At 58.8% G+C, this 18,556-nt stretch overlaps 1 protein-coding gene across 5 annotated transcripts; it reads right to left on the bottom strand.

Moving 5' to 3' along the window:
- Positions 1–1,313: 1,313 nt before the first annotated feature.
- GPR108 (G protein-coupled receptor 108) lies at positions 1,314–17,846 on the bottom strand. 5 transcript variants are annotated; one of them, XM_037887922.2, is made up of 18 exons: positions 17,688–17,846; positions 15,234–15,353; positions 14,131–14,181; positions 13,451–13,548; positions 12,666–12,796; positions 11,563–11,645; positions 11,069–11,140; positions 10,366–10,467; positions 9,310–9,443; positions 9,098–9,173; positions 8,140–8,213; positions 7,444–7,561; positions 6,681–6,811; positions 5,984–6,027; positions 5,785–5,834; positions 5,580–5,663; positions 4,743–4,876; positions 1,314–3,203 (listed from the first exon to the last, which is right to left on the bottom strand). In XM_037887922.2, the coding sequence occupies exons 1-18, from the start codon at positions 17,799–17,801 to the stop codon at positions 3,131–3,133; spliced, it is 1,689 nt and encodes a 562-aa protein (XP_037743850.1). In that variant the 5' UTR covers positions 17,802–17,846; the 3' UTR covers positions 1,314–3,130. The 5 variants fall into 5 exon arrangements, with proteins under 5 accessions (XP_037743850.1, XP_037743851.1, XP_037743852.1 ...); XM_037887923.2 differs by having other exon boundaries at positions 11,069–11,137; XM_037887924.2 differs by having other exon boundaries at positions 13,451–13,533.
- Between the last annotated feature and the right edge of the window lie 710 nt (positions 17,847–18,556).

The following is an 18,556-nucleotide window of genomic DNA, read 5'->3' as shown; positions in this document are numbered from 1 at the left end:
GCAGAGCTGAGAGCCTGAGCAATAAGCCAGCTCCAGGACTGGAGGCCTCAGGGCCATAACCCACAATGGGGGCTGTGCTGGGGTGGATGCTGGACGTCCTAGACCGTGCTGATCCTGCAGGGCTACAGTCCCTACGTATAATCAATTGCTTCCATTGCACCCCAGCGGCAGCCTTGTGTTCTCTGGTCCAGCACCACTGCATCCACACAAGCATCACCTAAGGCAGAGGGGGGGCCACATCCGGCCCGTGGGACCCTCCTGCCCGGCCCCTGAGCTCCTGGCCCAGTAGGCTAGCCCCCCGGCCCCTCCTCCACGGCCTCAGCTCACTGCACCACCGACTTAGTGCTCAGGGTGGGGGGGGCTGCGAGCTCCAGGGTGGCAGGGCTGCGAGCCCCAGTCTGACCCGGTGCTCTGTGCTGCATGGTGTGTGACGGCAGCACCGCCAGCCTCCGGTGCTCCAGGCAGCGCAGTAAGCGGGCAGGGGGGGTTGGATAGAGCGCAGGGGAGTTTGGGGGGTGGTCAGGGCCAGGGGTGTGGATAGCAGTCAGGGCGGTCAGAGGGCAGGGACCAGGGGGGTTCAATGGGGGCAGGGGTCCGGGGGGGGGGGGGGTAGTCAGGAGGGAGCGGGGGTTTGAAGGGGGCAGCAGGAGGCAAGCAGGCGGGGGATCTGGGGGTGGGGCAGTCAGGGAACAGGGCAGGTTGGATGGGGCAGAAGGCCTGGGGGCCCGTCAGGGGGTGAGAAGCGGGGGGGGGGGGGAATGGGGGCCAAGCCATGCCTGGCTGTTTGGGGAGGCAGAGCCTCCCCTAACCGGCCCACCATACAATTTTGGAAACCCGATGCGGCCCTCAGGCCAAAACGTTTGCCCGCCCGACCTAAGGCCTGCCCACGTCAGTCAAATAGCTTCCAGCGTCAGCAGGGCAATCTTCTTCCTAGCACAGACGCAACAAGCCGCCCGCCCAGGATTCCTCACCAAAGTTGATCTGCTGGTTGGATCAGTAGCTGCTCCAGCCGGAGCCAGGTACTGACGGGGAGCGTGACGTGAACGCTGATCCATGCCTGTGCAATAGAGGCAGGGGCTGAGTCTTCAGCCCTCATGCCCACGTAGGCCCCAGGGCTGATGGATCAGGATCAGGTCCTTCCATCCTAGAGCCCAGCTGAGAACTGGATACCACGTGCGTTAGGATGAACACTGCTTTAGGTTCAAGTCACGACACTTCGCACCGGGCGGGCCCCCACCGTCACACGCGCCATGCTCGAGAAGCCTCAATCTCAGAGCAGCTGTTTTACCCAAATGAATAAGCCAGAGCCAAGATACGGAAAGGGCCATTTATACACCAGCATGGAATGCAGGGCTTTGCCCTCTATACACAGAGCCCACCCCCCCTAAGACAAAGCCGGAGACCTCCCACGCCAGGCTGTGCAGAAAGTTACAATTAAGCCAAGGAACTCCTTACCATGTGGGCATATTGACCCAACCCTGCTGAAATTAGGGGGATCCACCCAGGGGTTAGGAGTGTGATAATCACAGTTCCCAGGAATAATGAGGAATTTAAATCAATAGGGGTGTGGGGGGGGGGAAGTGTTGAGCCCGCACTTACAAGGGCATCACAGCCAAGGGCAGAGTTATTCGGTAGAGAACAGAGGCAGCCAGAGAGAGGGTGGTAGCACCCACCCCCACCCCGGCAGTAGGATCTCCCTTGTGGGGAGGCCCCCTCCCCCGCATTGCGGCCCCCGAGCAGGTCGCATAAATGCAGACAGAGCCTGCGTTGAGGATCAGGACGCTGGCTGTTCTACCCTGGCCTGAACTCCAGCAGTGTCACAAGCAGGGGCCGGGTCCCAAACTCCTCCGTGGCCTCACACTGTTAGCTCCTGCTCCTGCCTTTGGCCTGGTGCACAGCAGCTAAGGGCCTGCTGTTTCAGGGGTGCTGGGCCAATCCCAGCAGGGGTACAGGCCTTGTGCATGAGCGGGTCCCACCTACTCTGTGTCTGGGGTCAAAGAGGCTTGTTCCACGGGAGGAGGTGGTTGGTTGCCCCAGCTCACAGGGGCAGGCTGGGAGCAAAATTAAGCTGGGTTCTCCCCTGCTCATTCCCTTTAAGGGTGGAACCCCCATTTCCGCCTCGCTGCACAGGTCACCAAGGGCAGGATCTAGCGCCGGGGTCTGAGCAGGAACGAAGCCAGCTCCAATCTCGGCTCCCGGGGAGACGGGCAGAGCAGACAGACGCGGCAGGCGAGCACGCTGGAGTCACAGAGAGGCAACCAAGACGCAAGCCCTGCAGTCCCAGCTGGTGCGAGAATCACACCCGAACCTACCACCCGACAGGGTCTAGCAAGAAGCCAGGGGCAGCATGCCCCTGAAAACCTGCTTCTCCCAGGAAGGAGGGACCACCAATGCTCGAGTGAAAACCATGGCCCACAGCTAACCGGGTACCACACCTTTCGGGGTGCCACGGAGATCCCGACGAGCGTAAGCCAAGCGTCACTGCTCAGTTGTTGTCTAGATCCTGGCCTATTGCTCAGCACCACCAGCATGTAGTGGGGCTGGGGAGCTCCTGGCCTCAGCTGAAGATAGATCGTTCCAGGGCGGAGAAGTAGTGGCTATCGCCTCACCCCAGTGGTACAGGACCTCTGTGACCCCAGCCAGATGTTGGTGCTTAAGGCCAGCTCCACCTTTGCTGCTTGGCCCCAGCTAGTCAATGGAGTGAAGGAGAAGGGGGTGGGAGAGCTGGTGAGGGTGGGGGCTGCTGGTGGAGGATGCATCTAAGCCAGCAGCAGGGATGCACGGATCAGGAAGCGGGTCTGGAAACCGCTCTTGCAGGAGAAGAGCAGAGCTTGGCCAAAGTCCCCCCCTGCCCCGTACAAGAGACAGCAGCCCCCAGCCATCCGGAGTTCGTCTGATCTTCCTGCAGTCTGGAGAACAGGCCTGGTTCTGGGAACAGCGGCTGGAATTGCATGGGGCCATGCAGTTCTCAGCACTGCCACAAGGTGGGGCAGGGGAGCAGAGAGGCAGGAATTCAACACAAACCCCCAGATTTCTCTGTCCCCCTTGGGAGTCTTCGGCCGGGCCACAGGGTGGGACCCGGCGGCCTCCCCAGGGTCCGAGTGCTAGCAACAGTCTGGGTGGATAGGCCTCACACTGCCTCACGGGCAACCCTGCTCTTCTTCAGCTTGGAGAGACCCTCATGGACGCCGGCTTCTGTGACCCTGCAGAGAGAAAGCGAGACAGACGACCCCAGACTCAGATGGGATGGATCAGATCTGGGTGCTTCCTCTACAGCCCTAGCAAGGGTCCTGCAGCTCCTGGAACTGCAGGGATAAGTTCCCTCCCTTATGGAAAGCAACAACACCCGCTACACCTAACACCTGGAACTTCCCCGGACAAGCAACAGAGGGTGCTGTGGAGCAGGAGCAAGAGGACTCAGACTTGAAGGTCAGACGGGACCCTCACGATCTAGTCCAGTGGTTTTCAAAGTTCGGGTCGCGGAATGCAAGGCACTGGGTCGCCTTGCTCAGCTCCCAGGGACCCTGGCAGCTGGCCAGTAAAAGCCAGTAGTCCCTACCCGTTCCGACACCGCGCTGCGCCCCAGAAGCGGCCAGCAGCAGGTCCGGCTTGTAGGCAGGGGGACCACAGGGCTCCGTGCGCTGTCCCTGCCCCAAGCACTGGCTCCGCACTCCCACTGGCCGGGAATGTGGGGGGGGGGGAGGGGGGAGGGGTGTGTGCCTGTAGGCGAGAGCCATGCAGCGCCACTTGCGTACTTCCGCCTAGGAGCCGGGCCTGCTGGCCACTTCCGGGGTGCAGCACGGGAAGCCTGCCTCTGCACCCAAGCTGTGCCACGGACTGGGAGCCACCAGAGGTAAGCCCGTGCCCCAATCCCCTGCCCCAGCCCTGAGCCTCCCACGAAACCCGGAGCCCTTTGGCACCCCAAACCCTTCATCCCCAGCCCCACACCAGAGCCTGCCCCCACAGCCCTGACCCTCTCCTGCACCCCAACTCCCTGCCCCAGCCCAGAGCCCCCTCCCACACCCTGAACCCCTCATTCCCAGCTCTGTTGCGTCACGGGCAACAATTTTCTTCAACTGGGTTGCCAGAAAAAGAGTTGAAAACCACTGATCTAGTCTGACCTCCACCAGTGAGCTTGGAAGAATTTGATTTTTACTGGTAAATGTGGAAGGTGGATCTCACCCAACATCCCCACACACACAAATATTTCCATCGATAACTGAGAGGCAAAGTAAGAAAAATGCAACTTGAGACCTCAGTGTTTGATCGAAGGCTATTTACTTAGTACATTTTGCCATGGGACACTGCCAATTGGTGTTTAAAACTTTAACGGACAATTTCAATGGCCACCGTCATTAGCTAATTATTGTCTGCCCCCTTGCCGGATCCTCTTCTAGTTTCCTTGTGAAAATTGAAAAGTGATAAAAATGGGGGGCTGGGGGGGAGGGGTATATTTTAAAATAAATATTGATATTATCCCTCAAAACGATAAACACCATAAACATCGAATTCTGCCAAGCCTACTCATCAGGTTCACACACAGGTGGGAAACTGAACGAGCATAACTCAGGCCCAAATAGCTATTCCATGTATGCAAACTGGGTGTAGCCCTGTTGGTCCCAGGCTGTTACAGAGACAAGATGGGTGAGTTTCCCTGCTCACAGTCTACACCAGCCCCAGTAGCACTGGGAATGAGCCTGACTTCCCTCTTCTCAGCCCCACCCAGAGATCCAGCTGCTTACACCTGATTCATCTGCAGTTCCTCCCCCTCTTCCTCGTCCTCTTGGGGCAGCTGTAGATAAGGGTTGTTCGAAGCCGGGCGGAACTTGTATCCCGTTAGGATGAAGAAAACCAAGGTGGATACTTCGACCAGGAGCTGCAAGGAAGGAAAGAAGGGTCCTTAGGCCTAGCGATTGGAGTCCAAGATCAGTGCAGCTGCTGTTGATGCAGCTGGCTCTGGGGTGTGACATAACAGCACACAGCAACAGTTTAGGATGGGAAGGGAAGAATCACACAATGAGTGATAGGGAAAAAAAAAAACAATGAGGCCTGAATGTGTATTGCCCACCCTGGAATTTGGGCAGAAAACTGACCTGGGAAAGGGGGGCTGTTGAAATGTCTGCAGCTATCTCAGACCCTTGGATTTACATGAAATCTGACCGAGTGCAGCATAGCGCCCCCTAGCACCAGCAGCCAGTGGGAAGAGTGCCACAGCTCACAGCATCCCCCGAAGCAGCTGGGCTCTCCTTGGTGGTCTCCTAGCCAACTCCTGGCCCAGTCCCAGCTGGGTGGGTTGCAGGGTAAGCAAAGGCTGGGGACCGGTCAGAGGCACCTGCATTGCAGATCCCCAGTCGCCACTTCCAGTCCAGAGGCAAGAAAACTCGGCCTATAATACACGTCTTTACAATACAGCACCTCACCAATGGATCTCAAAGCACTTCACCACCACTCACGTCCAGAGCCCAGCTGGGAGGGAGGGAGATGTCCCCCGTCTTGGATCTTAGAGTGGATCAGTGACACTGCTAGGAATAGAACCCAGGAATCCTGCCTCCCACCCCACCCCCCCTCCTCAGCCTCACCTCGTAGAGCCACTGCCACTGGAAGGGGACGGTGAATTTGAGCAGGATGGCAATGACGCGGGAGAAGTAAATGTAACACACGACCTGGAAGAGGGGGAGAGAGAGAGAGCGACTGAGGCCACGGGCAGGGTCCCGCTCCCGTCACGCACACAGTGCTGATGCTGCCAGTGTCCCCGAGAGAGGAGCCAGGGCTGTGGGCACCTACCATGACGTAGTAATGTCTGAAAAGCTTCAGTTTCGCCAGGTTTGTGGCAGCTGGAAATAAAACAAGGGGAGTTTGTCAAACGGCACTGGGAGCAGGTTCCACATCGGGGGGGGGGGACGGAGCGGGACAGAGTCCCCCCCAGAGCGAGGGGGTGGAAGGAGCAGCTGGGTTTCTCCGGAGGAAGCCGAGATGGACTCACCTTTGCCATCTGTGCTGGAGGCCTCCTGGAGGTGGCGGATGGACCTGTGGATGGACAAACAGATGCTCAGCGGTTCCCGCCCTTGGCTCTGGAGTTGCCTTTCCCAGGGGCAACTCCACCGACCTGGAGCAGACGAGCCTGCTGGGCCCGTGGCTCACAGGGGCAGGATGCAGAGATCACCTCCGTGGGGACATGGCCAAGCCAAAGCAATGACTCCCATGGGATTGTGGGAAGATTTGCACCCTTCACCCCACCCCACGAAGTCTTCAATGGTTCCCCCAGCACTGTGTCGGGCGCCCAGGTTAGTGCACACAGCCGGGATGCCCCTCTGCACCGGACACTTCCCATGGGGGCGTATGGGGGGTGGGGAGTGATTGGCACCACCATGACCCCAGAGAGACGGACATGACAAAACCTCCCATGACGGTCCCCCATAGCACCGTGGGGTCAGCGCTGACTCCAAGGGGAGATCACCCCCTACTAACCCCCTCATCCTGCAGTACAGCAGCATCAGGGTCACAGCTGACTTGGGAGAGAGCCCCCTACAGACCCCCCACCCTGCAGTTTTCCTCCATTTCCCATCCAAGCATTGACGCAGCTTAGCTTGCAAGACCTGGCAGGTTCCCAACCCAAGGCAGTAGCGCCGCTGAGATGGGCTCCGGGGCAGAACCGCGCCCCCTCCCCCCCCGGCTCTTACCACACCACGGGGAAGAGGATGGCCCCGCAGCAGAGCAGGTCCACCAGGAAGAGGATCTGCTTCCAGGAGGCGTAGTCACTGCTGCCCTCCTCCGAGGACTCGATGATAATGTAAGCGACGTTTGCCAGCACCTGCGCAATGGGAAAGGCGGGTGGTGAAGGGACTTCGCAGCCCCAGGTGGGCATCCTGCAGGCAGGCACTAGCCGTCGCTGCCCAAACACCTGCCACCCCAGCGTGGGCCCTGTATCTTCCCCCCGCTTGCCAAAACGCCAGGGCAGAGCAGGGCGCTACCACCTGGCTCTTATTTAGCCCTTTTCATCTGAAGATCTCCAAGCGCTTCCACAAGGAAGGGCAGTACCATCATCCCTATCTCGCACGTGGGGAAACTGAGGCACAAGGGGGGGTGGGGAGGCAACTTGGCTGAAGTCACCCAGCTGACAAGGGGCGGAGCGGGGAGCAGACCCCACGTCCCCCAAGGTCCAGCCCAGGGCTCTGTCCATGAGCCGACAGGGCTTCACTGAGGGAATCGCTTCCCCAAATCGTTCACTTTCCGCACCGGGAGTCCAAAATGAGCCCGGACAGATCCGGCTGTGGTGTCCCTAGGAGGTGGGGAGGGGGCACCTCAGGGTGGACGTAAGCGACCCCACCCCGACTCCAGCCCAATGTCCCCAACCAGCACAGCTCTGGCTTTTAAGGCGGAATGGCGAGGAGGTGGCCGCCCACAGAAGTGGCAGCTCCCCGCCCCAGCCGTCGCGCCCCTCACCTGCAAGGGGATGACGATCACAAAGAGCTTCTTCTCTTTGTCCGACAGGATGTACTTGATGAAGGCCCAGCCTGTCCCGATCAGTGCGATGGTGATGAAGAGCAGGGCGCCCTTCAGCCTGCAAGGGACCCAGAGGCAACTCAGGCGGGCGCTCTGTTCTGGGAGGCAGGGCGGGCCCAGGGCGAGCCACAGAGGGGCTGTGGGACTGAAGAAACCGGGACACGCCCCCCTCCCCTGCGCAACTGCCCCTGCTCCTCACAGCGCCCCCTGCTGGGAGAGGCTGGAACTGCAGTATCCAGGAGCTTCCCCCACAGGCAGCGCTCCTGCCCTGCTCTATACAGCGCCCCCTACTGGGAGAAGCTGGGATTGGAGTGGCTAAAAGCTCCGCCCACAGCCAGCCCTCCTACACCATCCCCTGCAATTATCAGCTCCACGCAGTCAGTGTCCTACGACACCCTCCAGGCCCCTCATGCTGGGAGGACTGTGGTAGCGAGACCTCCCCAGCAACCCTCCCAGCGGTGGCAAGCAGCACCCCCAGCCAGTGCCCCCTGGTGAGAGAAACTGGGACTACAATACTTGCAAGCTCCCCCATTATCCAGTGGCTCCCCCAGGGCTCCCACCCCTGGAGCCAGCCGTGATGCCGGGCTATCCATGTCCCCTCTGCGTAGGCCCCGTAACCGGACGCTCTGAACTTACAGGTGGGTCACGAAGTACATGACTGCTAAGCTCTCGATCGGGTGACCCTCGGTGTTAATGAAATAGTAGTTGATCTGAGAGAGAGGACAGAGAACGGGGTCTCAGTTGGAGCCTCCCGATTCAGGCTAGACAGGCTGGGAGAGCGCCCACCACAGCCACCCAAAGGCCATCCGCTTGTTAGGGAGCTGGTGGCAAAGCCGAGGGGACTCAGAGCCATTCACCTCCGTGCCCCGGCCGGGTAACAGCCATCGCGAGACAGCTGTCGGGCAGCCAGTGCACAAGAGGAGTCCAACGGGTCTCAGCCCCGCATGCCAGAGAGACACCATTGTCTTCCTGGAGATAGATCAGCCCTTCCCCGAGAAGGGTCAGAGATTCTTAGCAGGGGTGACACAGGCTTAGAGGGAGGGGGACACTGTCCCAGCCAGCACGGTGAAAGCAGAGAGGACCCTGGGACCAGGCAGGCCATCATGTTCGGTTTGCCCCGAAGCTTTTCAAGGGACGCTGGATTCAGGCTAACACCTTACAGGCTAGCGTCTTCCTCTACCCAATCCCCTGAGCCAGCAGGCCCTGGGCACATGTCACCTCTTAGACAGAGACACCCCAACTAGGCTGAGGCCGAGGCTCATGGGGGTCAGCGGGAGCCCGACTGCAGTGAACCCAGGTATGGCTGCTGTCCAATAACACCAGGCTCTACCGGCTTTCTGTGCGTGGTCCATGACTGGGGTTCGTAAGAGCAACCATACTACAAACGCCTAGCTCACAGATTGCTTTTCATCTATGGGTCTCAAAGCACTTTACAAAGGAGGGCTGGCAGCATCATTCCCATTTCATAGATGGGGAAACTGAGGCACAGAGGAGCCACTTGCCTGAAATCAGCCAGCAGGCCAATGGCTAGCGCCCAGGTCTCTCAAGCCCTTTGTCACTGGGCCCACCTGCATCGGCGTAGCTGTCTACTTACACTGTGAAAGAGGAGAGAAAGGGCCTTGGTATACGCTAAGGCAGCCATAAGCCAGTGGATTTTGAACACGCTGAACCTGCAGGTAGAGAGACACAATCAGGCGGGTGCCCATGGCGGCTCCGTGGCAGGGCAGGGTGGGGTACAACAGAGAGGAAGGCTGCCTGCCCGGGGAAAGCAGTGTGGACACAGCCGACCAGAGGGGCGGGGCTCACTTGTGCTGGCAGAGGAAGTAGACCCACACGGTGGCCGCGGCCAGGAAGCAGGCGGACATGACCAGGTAGAGTTTGATGAGGGGGATCTCGGCAGCCGACAGGTACCCGTCCGGGTTCTTCTCTCGGATCATCACCTGCAAAGCAGAGACGGAGTCAGTGCAGAGTGGGAGCTATGGCTAGGGGAGATGCCACCGCCAGGAGGTCTGATCCAGGGTGGCAGGGGAGCACCAGGCTAGAGGGGCCCTTTGCTTTGGTCTGGAGTGGTGGGGGAAACACTGGATGGACCACTGATCTGATCCAACATGCAGAGGGGGATACCAGGCTAGAGGGGCTAGCTAGTCTGATCTCCCACAAGCAGGGGCGCAGCGGGAGGCTAGATGGGACTGGGAGCAACGAACACAGACCAAGGATGTATGACAAACCCCACCGCGTGCTGTGGCTTTGGAAATGCGTGGCATGCCAGCAGTTTGCTCTAGACTAGCCGTGCCTTGCGGATAAAGCCCTGGATTGGAACACTGAAGACCTGGGTTCAAATCCCAGGCACTTGTACTCCACAGCCCAGTAAGGACCCCTCATGGCCCATTCATCCTGTCGATGGCAGCAGGACAAGCGTTTGGGGCTCAGTGTAGGGAATCTGAGCAGCCTGGGCTTCTACTTAGGTGGTCAGGTCTTTGGGGCAGGGACTGGCTTTGCGTTCTGTGTCTGTACATTGCTGAGCACAGGAGGGTCCTGGGCCGGGACTGGGGCTCCTAGCCACTACAGCAATACAAATATCTAGCTCACATAGCACTTTCTAGCCACAGATCTCAAAGCACTTCGCAGAGGTCAGTGTCATTATCCCCATTTTACAGATGGGGAAACTGAGGCACGGGGGGGGGGGGGGGAGTGGCGCACACAGGGAATAGGACCCAGGTCTCCTGAGTCCCAGTCCCAGTGCTTTACTCTGCTTTCTAATCCGCCCGGAGGCAGAGAGGGGAAGTCTGTAGCAGAGGATCAGAACTCTAGTGCCTCTGCGGGGGGGAGGCGGGGGCTACTGTCCCCCGCATGCACACTCACGGTGATGTCGTAAGGCATCTGGTTTGCCGGGGCTCTGTTGTGGCAGTTGTGAAAGTTGAGGTTGTACAGACCTTCCGCCTCCGAGCCGATCACTACGTGGAACTGCAAAGACAGAGGGGGAGAGACCCGAGTTACCGGTCAGGGCTCTGATCGGAAGTATCCAGCCTGACTCGTTGCAGGAGACAGGCTGAGGATCCCCCCTGCTCAGTGGAGTTCCCATTACAGACACGTCAAGACTCCAGGGGCTCTGCCCCTCCCTCCCTGGGCTGCAGCCCGTTCTGGCCCAGGAAGGGCGGGGAGCAAGTCAACCCAGCAGCAGTTCTAAGGAGCAGTGTGCAGCCCTCACTGGCCAGGACAGGCCTTGTAGCGAGACAGCTGGGTCCAGCCCCATTCAGCAATGATCAGGGATACCAGACTAGACTGACCGAAGGGGCTCGTCCCACACAGCCGGAGGTGGGATGCCATTGGACCAGGCCACTTATTTGATCTGATGTGTCAGGGAGGAGAGGGGAACAGGCTACAGGAAAGCAGATACCAGGATAGTTGGGCCAGGCTGACCTGCCTTGGAAGTGAGGGTGGGGAGATGCCAGGTCGGATGGGCCCACAGGTCTGAGCTTGGGGGCGGGGGAAACACAGGGGAAGAACACGAGCTGTTGGCTTGTTCCAGGAGCGCCCTTCCTCCATCCAGCCGGGCGATACTTACGCTGAAGTTGTAGGAGTCGTTCACGTTCCCTAGAGCCAGGACCAGATCTTCCACTCTGTGGCCGGAATCCTGCTGCACAAGAAAGGCCAGTAAGGAGCAACGCGCACAGAGCTGGAGAGTCCCCTGCCGCCCGTGGGAGAGGAGGAAAGAGTGGGGCTTGCTCTGCCTGGGGATCGCCTGGAGCCTGGCTTACCACCACGCCGGCGGCTCAGCCGTGCTACAGTTCCCAGCTGCTGGTCCGTGGGCGAGGGCTGCTTGTCATACCGCCGCAAGCAACGACCAGGACTCTATCGCTCCCCGCTTCCCACCCAGCCCGATTCCCCAAAGCCTGCCCCTCTCCCCAGCCTCTCTGTCCCACAACGGGCAGTTGGCACCCTGGGCTCTGCTGAGAGAATGGCGCTGGAATCGGGAGGCAGCAGGTGCCAGCAGAAGTCTGGTGACCTGGTACAGCGGCCTGGGAACCGCCCTAGGCTCAGTCTCTGAAGGGCATGTACCTGCTTGGCTTCGCCCTCTGTCTTCTTCTGGGGGCTTCCCGCATTGGGCCCTTTACCAGGCACTTCCTGCTGTGTTTCTGTGCCTGGAAGAATGAACACGCCCCTTCGTCAAGGACTAGATGGCGTTAACTCCAGCTCCTGCTGGCATGGCTCAGGCTGGGAGCCACCCCTGCCCCCCACCTCCTCTCAGGCCCTTGCATCAGCTGCTTCCCAAAAACCACCCTGCACCAGGCAGACTCCTTGCTGGCTTGCCCCATGTGCTGTGCAGCTGCTCAATCCCACAAGCTCAGCAGAGTCACGATGGGTTACTACGCGGAGGAGAGACCTCCAACGAACAAGTGGATGGCACACTCCCTTCCAAGCCAGCGCCAGACAGGAGGGATCGGCTGCGGTTATGGCACTGCACCGTGACTGAGGAGATCTGGGTTCAATCGCTGGCTCTGCACAACCTTGGGCAAGTCACTCCAGCTCTGTGCCTCAGTTTCCCCATCTATACCCTGGGGAAAAGCCTTCCCATGTCTGTTTAGACGGAGCTCTCCAAGACAGGGACCGTCTCTTACTATGTGTCTATGCAGCACCCAACACAATAGGGCCTCAATCGCAGCTGTGGCTGGGACAGGACTAATATGATTATACAGCACATACTATGGGATACTTGACATTAACTCCAGCCATCCGTTGGGCCAACTCCGACAACGATGACCTGCCTCCTTGGCATTAGCTGCCATAGTAGCCTCAACTTCCTACCCTAAACACGAGAACTAGTGCTGGGTGCCTATTACATAGCTGCCACATTCCACCCCAAAGATGGCTGCATTTCAAGCACTAGGGTCCCCGCTACATCTGTAATCTGGCCATGTTCCCCCTAGCGCTTTGAGATCCTTGGAACAAAGGTACCCCAGAAGCACACAGAGTTACATATTGAGTGCATAGGGCAACGCTAGCGGGATCAGATGCACCTGCCGTGTTAAGCAATTAACTGCAGCGCTCTCGTTAGGGAGAAAACTAGCCCCTTCTTGAGCAGCATGGAGAAGGCTGCTTCACACCGGGCAAGTAGGAGACAGCAAGACCTGGGTGTCTAAGCCGCCTCCAGTCTCCCTCACCTTTACTGGCAGCAGCCTGGGCCTTGCTATCGTTGGCTGGTTTCGGATCTGAGCCCCCATTCTGCACCTCGGGGATCAGACCGGAATAAATCTGCAGCTTCTTCTGCTCTCCCAGCTTCCGCACTTGGACCCTGAAAGGACAGAACCAAGCGTCAATACAGAGGGCGTGACACAATGGAGATGGGTTCGCCCCCCCCAGAGTCGGAAGGGGGGTGGAGAGAGGGGGCGGGATCAGTAATGCAAAGGGTCGCTCTCCCAACACACTCTACTAAAGGATGCCTCCTGTTTCAGGTCACTGGGAGCCAGAACATCTGGGTTCTGTTCCTAGCTCTGGGAGAGGGACGTGGGGTCTAGTGTGGTTATAACTGGGAGCTAGGACTCCTGGGTTCTACTCCCAGCGCTCAGAGTAAAAGTGGCAGTTTAATTTTTCTGCTGCCTTTTCCATTTCACTGTGTAACCTCCTGTAACAAGAGGATACGTAGGAGCACCTGACTGATCTTCTGTCTACCATTCACTCATTAATTTATACACCACCATCACATCTCCTTATTTATTCCCTGTCTAATCCTAGTCCTCTCTCACACACCACCTGATATCAGGGGTGTTTGCAGGCAGTGATGGTGACATGAGCTGTCTGCATATTTGCTAGGGGCTGCTCTGATCCCTGGACCCGGAAGAGTCTAGGAACTAGGCTAATTTGCCGTTAACGGCTCCAGTAGATTTAGCGGGAGGCCGGATGAGGAGTCCAATGAAATACACATAAGCGCAGACAGAATTTCACTTGCCTTTTCTGGTTGACGTCGATGAGGAAGAGGATTCGTGACTCCGCTCCGTTTTGTTCCAAGGTGCAGTTATGAGATTCCTTCCCCTGCAGAGAGGAAAACTGCCCCGCATCAGATCGGGCAAAAAAAAAAAAAACCATGTACAAGCTAACTAATTACCACCATCTGGATTTACAGTAGGCCCCAAATCAGGGCCCTGCTGTGTAAGATGCTGTACATAGTAAGAGACAGTCCCTGCCTTAGAGTGTTTACAATCTAAATAGCCAAAAGACAGGGAGGGAGGGAGGGGATGTGACACTCAACAGGTCAGTGGCACAGCTGGGAATAGAACTGAGGTCCTATCAACTTCCAGTCCAGAGCTCTACCCACTAGGCCCTGCTGCCTCTCCAAGGGACTGATTCACATTCACTTCCCCTACAGCCAGTCCTTCCAGTGGCTCCCAGAGGTAACTGAGGGCAGATTCCGGACATTCCCCCTTCCGGATTCCTTTGCAACAGCCTAGCCCTGGAGAACCCATCTGGGTTCCATGCGGTGAAGCCAGTTACCGCTGCTCAGGGGATCGGCCAGAAGGGGTCACTCAACAGCAACACATCACCCATTGAGCAGGACTCCCCCTCCAGAACACCAGCGTTTCCGAAAAACTCAAAAGAGTCTGCATGCACACACAGAGAATGGCAACTCACTGGGTAGGACAGGGCCTCGCGAATCCTCGTCCTGGACAAGCTGAAGCCGACCTGGAAAGAGAAAGGATTCATCTGTTGTAACCAAGCCCTTCTCTGCATTAGCAAGGGGCAAATCCCTAAGCCTTTCGCAGATGGGGAAGGCTCAGGTGGGGCAGGGCACAGAAACTCTGCCAAGAGGCAGCCAGCCATGGTGTCTCCCATACAGGGCATCAAGATGCCCCATGATACACAGTTACGGCCCTCCGGACCAGCTCACTGATCAACTTCAGGAGGCCCGAAGGTATCCGGCTACTTGGATTTCTTACCAGATGGACTGAGTGTTGGGGGAAGTCCATAAGTTACTTGACCATCCTCAAAAAATGTGTTCAGACCCACCCCCCCTTGGAATACTGAAACCCGCCCAACTAAGGACCCACCCAGCCCCTAATGCATTATGAATTTTAGGGACAGCCCCTTGGAGGGGGAGCCCTGCTGGCTGCTTCTAGGGTATGTCTTCACCGCAGTCGCAGAGGTAACTCGGGCTCTTATTCAGGTGGTTGCCTCTACCCCCCCCCCCCGCTCCCCATCCACATACAAAACACTCCCCCAGCTGGCCTGGCTGAGGGTGTAGGCTAGCACCAGGAATCTGATCCATCTTAGGTACTTAAATGACCTACACACACACACACAATATTTCATGTATTTAACCTTCCAAGTGCTGTTAACATTTTTTTTTTTAAAAGTATCTCTCTGGGCCTCTATTCTCCATCTAAGTGACTTGCCCAAGGTCACATAGGAAGTTGGTGGCAGAGCACAGAACTGATCTCCCAGTTGTAGGCTAGGGACCTGGGCCATTCTTCCTCTGCCTGATTTGAACCCAGGACAGCAGGTATCTCAGACCTGAAGTTTAGCTCAACCCAGCCATCTCTGCTCCCAGCGGAGAGAATGCTAGATTCATTGCAGGAGCGTCCCACAGGTGTGAACCACCCTGGGGCGGCGCCATTCACACCCACACCTGCTGTCCCCTTGGGAATCACGGGCGGGGAGGGGGGGGTTCGCTTCCTGGCATGCACCATGAACTATTATGTGACTGCCGTCCTCCTGGGAAGAGCCGCTGCGCTTACCCATGGCTTCTCCTGCTTGGCGCTGCCAAGGCCAAGATGCAGCCGGCTCACGTTCACCTCCAGGGAGCCATTCGCGTAGAAGCCAAAGGTGTTCAAATGGATGTCAGCCCTCTTCTCGCCCTGAAATAGACGAGGCAGGAAGCCATCACATGACCAAGCCCATTAGACTGGCTTACAACAGCAACAGAACACAAGGCAGGGCTCCACGCCACTCCCAAGGCTCCAGGGGTCAGGGATGGGAAACAAGGGACAGCCCCACACAGCAGCCTCCAGCCAGATGGCAGCGCCTCAAGGTGCCCTTTAAAGTCACTCTGGTGCAGCCAGCCAGAGAGGTGGGGCCCAGAACGCCTCTTCCACCCTTGGCGAGCCAGATTAATCTCACCGCCCGAGCTGCAGAGGCATCAGAATTGCTTCCCCTTCAGAAGAGGAAGTGACTCCGGAGGCGCAGGGGGGGCAGAGGCTGGCACAGGAGTGAGATTAAAGGGTTTCGGATCCAGATCACGTGTCTGCATCAGCCAAGCGCCATTTCGTCACACGGAGTCACCTGGGATGTGGCAATATGGTGACCCACAGGGACGGGACTGCTCCAAATCTAACCCAGCCCACATACTACAGCGATGGGCTGCTCCCGTAGACACAGTTGCTTAAAGAAGATGAGTTCATTGCTCAGCACCAGACAGGCTCAGAGCGGTACTGAGCCCAGGATCTGAGCCATGTTTTTCTCCCGGAGAAGGGAGTCAGCTGTGACGCCACCTAAATCAAAGCCTGAGAACTGAGCCCTCCTCCCAGCCCGTAGGGAAGCTCACACCTGAATCCATAGCCAGCTCCAATCTCTGCTAAGCGGGCAAAGCAAATCCCAGACACCAGCACCCCCTCCAAGCGCACACAAACGTTAGACCGGAGCTCTGGCCCGTTTGTAATTAAAATAATAGATCTCCTGCCCCAAGGAGATCAGACTCGGATATGTGAGAGGAGAGGAGGGAGAAGAACAGGTTGGGGGAAATGGGCGGGGGGGCTAAGGTGTTGGGTGAGTAGAATGGGGGAGGGTGGCCAGGGGTGGGACACGAGGTGAGAGCAGGGCGGTGTCTTCATCCAGCAGAACATGTGGAAACAAAGCAACCCCCCATGTAGCCAACGAGTTCATCTGATCATTTAATTGTGTTATCTAGTGTCCCGGTGTTATTTGCGTTTCAGTTGCTAAATAAACGTCATCCACATACTGAAATAAAACAGAAAGCTTGGAAAGTCTGGCTGACGCCCTTCTCAGCCGCCCATGCCTGAGGGTCCAACCCCCTGTTACTTCTCTGGGCTTCCACACCCCGGAAACATTGGACTGCCCAAACCGCAGCCCATGTCTTCGTGTGACATTGTCTCAACACCTTGCAAACTCAGATCCGCTCCGGACTCCCCCCAGGCCTCATCTGGGGATCCCCCAAACACCAATGACCTTGTCCACATCAGGCCCCCCCAGCTACCCAGACCCCCTACTCCCCCACCACTGCGCTCTCAGAGCATTTCCACCTGGAAGTCCAGGGGCTGCTGCGTGAGGGGCCACCAAGAGAGGAGGTGGTCTGGGAAGTTGGTCAGGGCTAGGCGCCATGGGGAGGAGTGGCAGAGGGGAGAGGGTTTGTGGAAGGGCCGAGGTGGACGATGGGGAAGGCGTAACTGAGACAGGGAGGGGAGAGATGAAGGCTGGGGGCGGGGGATCATGAGGTGCTGGGGAGAAGGCGAGGGAAGTCAGGGAGGGAGGAAGGACTCAGGGAGATTCCCGGGGGTGTTCCCAAGGGTAATTCAAGTCCCAACAAGCGGGAGGGGGGGGATCATGCACGGGAGGCCTCAGAGTGGGGGGGGGGCGGGGGGAAGGGAAGCTGGCAGCTCAAAGCCGGGGGGGGGGGTGTCAGTCCCATGCCAGGTGTGGGTTGTGGGCAGTCCCCAAAGCCAAGGTAGGTCGGTCCCTTCCCAGGGTTGGATAGGGTTGGTCAAGTCCTGAGGGTCAGGGAGTCCCATCCTGGGATTATGATCCCCATCCGAGGGGGGGTCCAGTCCTGTCCCGTCCCAGGGGAAGGGGTTCCCAGCTCAGGGGCTGGTCTCACCCCGGGTTGGGGGGGGGCAATCCGTGGGGGAGGGGGGTATCAGCCCAGTCCAGTCCCAGGGATTTCAGGTGGGTCCTTTCCCAAGGGGTGGGAGAAGACGGTGCCGGTACCCGGGGAGAGGGTCCGGTTCGGTTCAATCCAGGGACGGGGGGGAGGGTCGGGTCGAGTCCGGTCTGATCCCTGGGAGGGGGGAGGGTCCGGTCGGGTCTGATCCCTGGGAGGGGGGAGGGTCCGGTCGGGTCTGATCGCTGGGAGGGGGGAGGGTCCGGTCCGGTCGCAGGACGGGGGAGGGTCCGGTCCGGTCTGATCGCTGGGAGGGGGGAGGGTCCGGTCCGGTCCGGTCTCCCCAGGCCGCGCTCACCGTCAGCACCAGGCGGTGGATCCGGCCCGCGGCGCCCCCGAGCAGCAGCAGCAGCGGGAGGAGCCGCCCCAGCCCCCGCGAGGCCCCGGGCCCCCGCCGGCTCCGGCCGAACATCCCTGGGCACCGGCTGGCCGCCCCGCCTCGTCCCGTCCCGGTCCGGCCACTCAGACTCCGCCCCCCGCCTGCCTCCGGGTCCGCCAATCGGCGCGCCGCGACCCCGCCTCGCCGCTAATCATCGCCCACCTCGTCGCTTGCACCCGCCCCCTGCCGGGAAGGTCAACCAATACAAGCGCGACATCCGTTATCCCCGCCCACAGGCCTTGAGGCTGACAGGGAAACGCACCAATGGCAGCGTTTCCCATGCTGCCTTGGGCTGGAACTCCATTTCCTATGCTGCCTAGCGCTAGAAACTACATTTCCCATCAGCCCGAGGGGGGCGAACCCTATATTTCCCATGATGCCTAGCCAGAGAGGGCTTCCCCTTCCTGGAGCTCATTGGCTGGAACTACAATTCCCAGGATGCTCTGGGGCCTTTAGCTTAGGGGCACCTCTGGGGTGGGGTGTGGCAGCAACAGGGGGCAGAGATCCTGTGGGTCGTGACCCTGTTCTAATGGGGTGGCCGGGGCTGGCTTAGATTTGCTGCAGCCTGAGCCCCACCGCTTGGGGCCCCAGCCCGGGGTGGCGGGGCTCAGGTTACAGGCCCCCCCTGCCTGGGGCTGAAGCCCTGGGGATTCTGTTTTAGCCCCCCTGCCTGGCGTGGTGGGGCTCAGGCTTTGGCTCCCCCCCTTCCGCCCCAGGGGTCATGTAGTAATTTTTGTTGTCCGAAGGGGGTTGCAGTGCAATGAAGTTTGAGAACCCCTGAATTCTAA

The sequence above is a fragment of the Chelonia mydas genome, chromosome 20 (genome assembly GCF_015237465.2).
Source record: "Chelonia mydas isolate rCheMyd1 chromosome 20, rCheMyd1.pri.v2, whole genome shotgun sequence".
In the NCBI taxonomy this organism is placed as follows: domain Eukaryota; kingdom Metazoa; phylum Chordata; order Testudines; family Cheloniidae; genus Chelonia; species Chelonia mydas.
The sequence above is the reverse complement of the archived record's forward strand: the minus strand, read 5'-3'. Positions and strand labels throughout refer to the sequence as shown.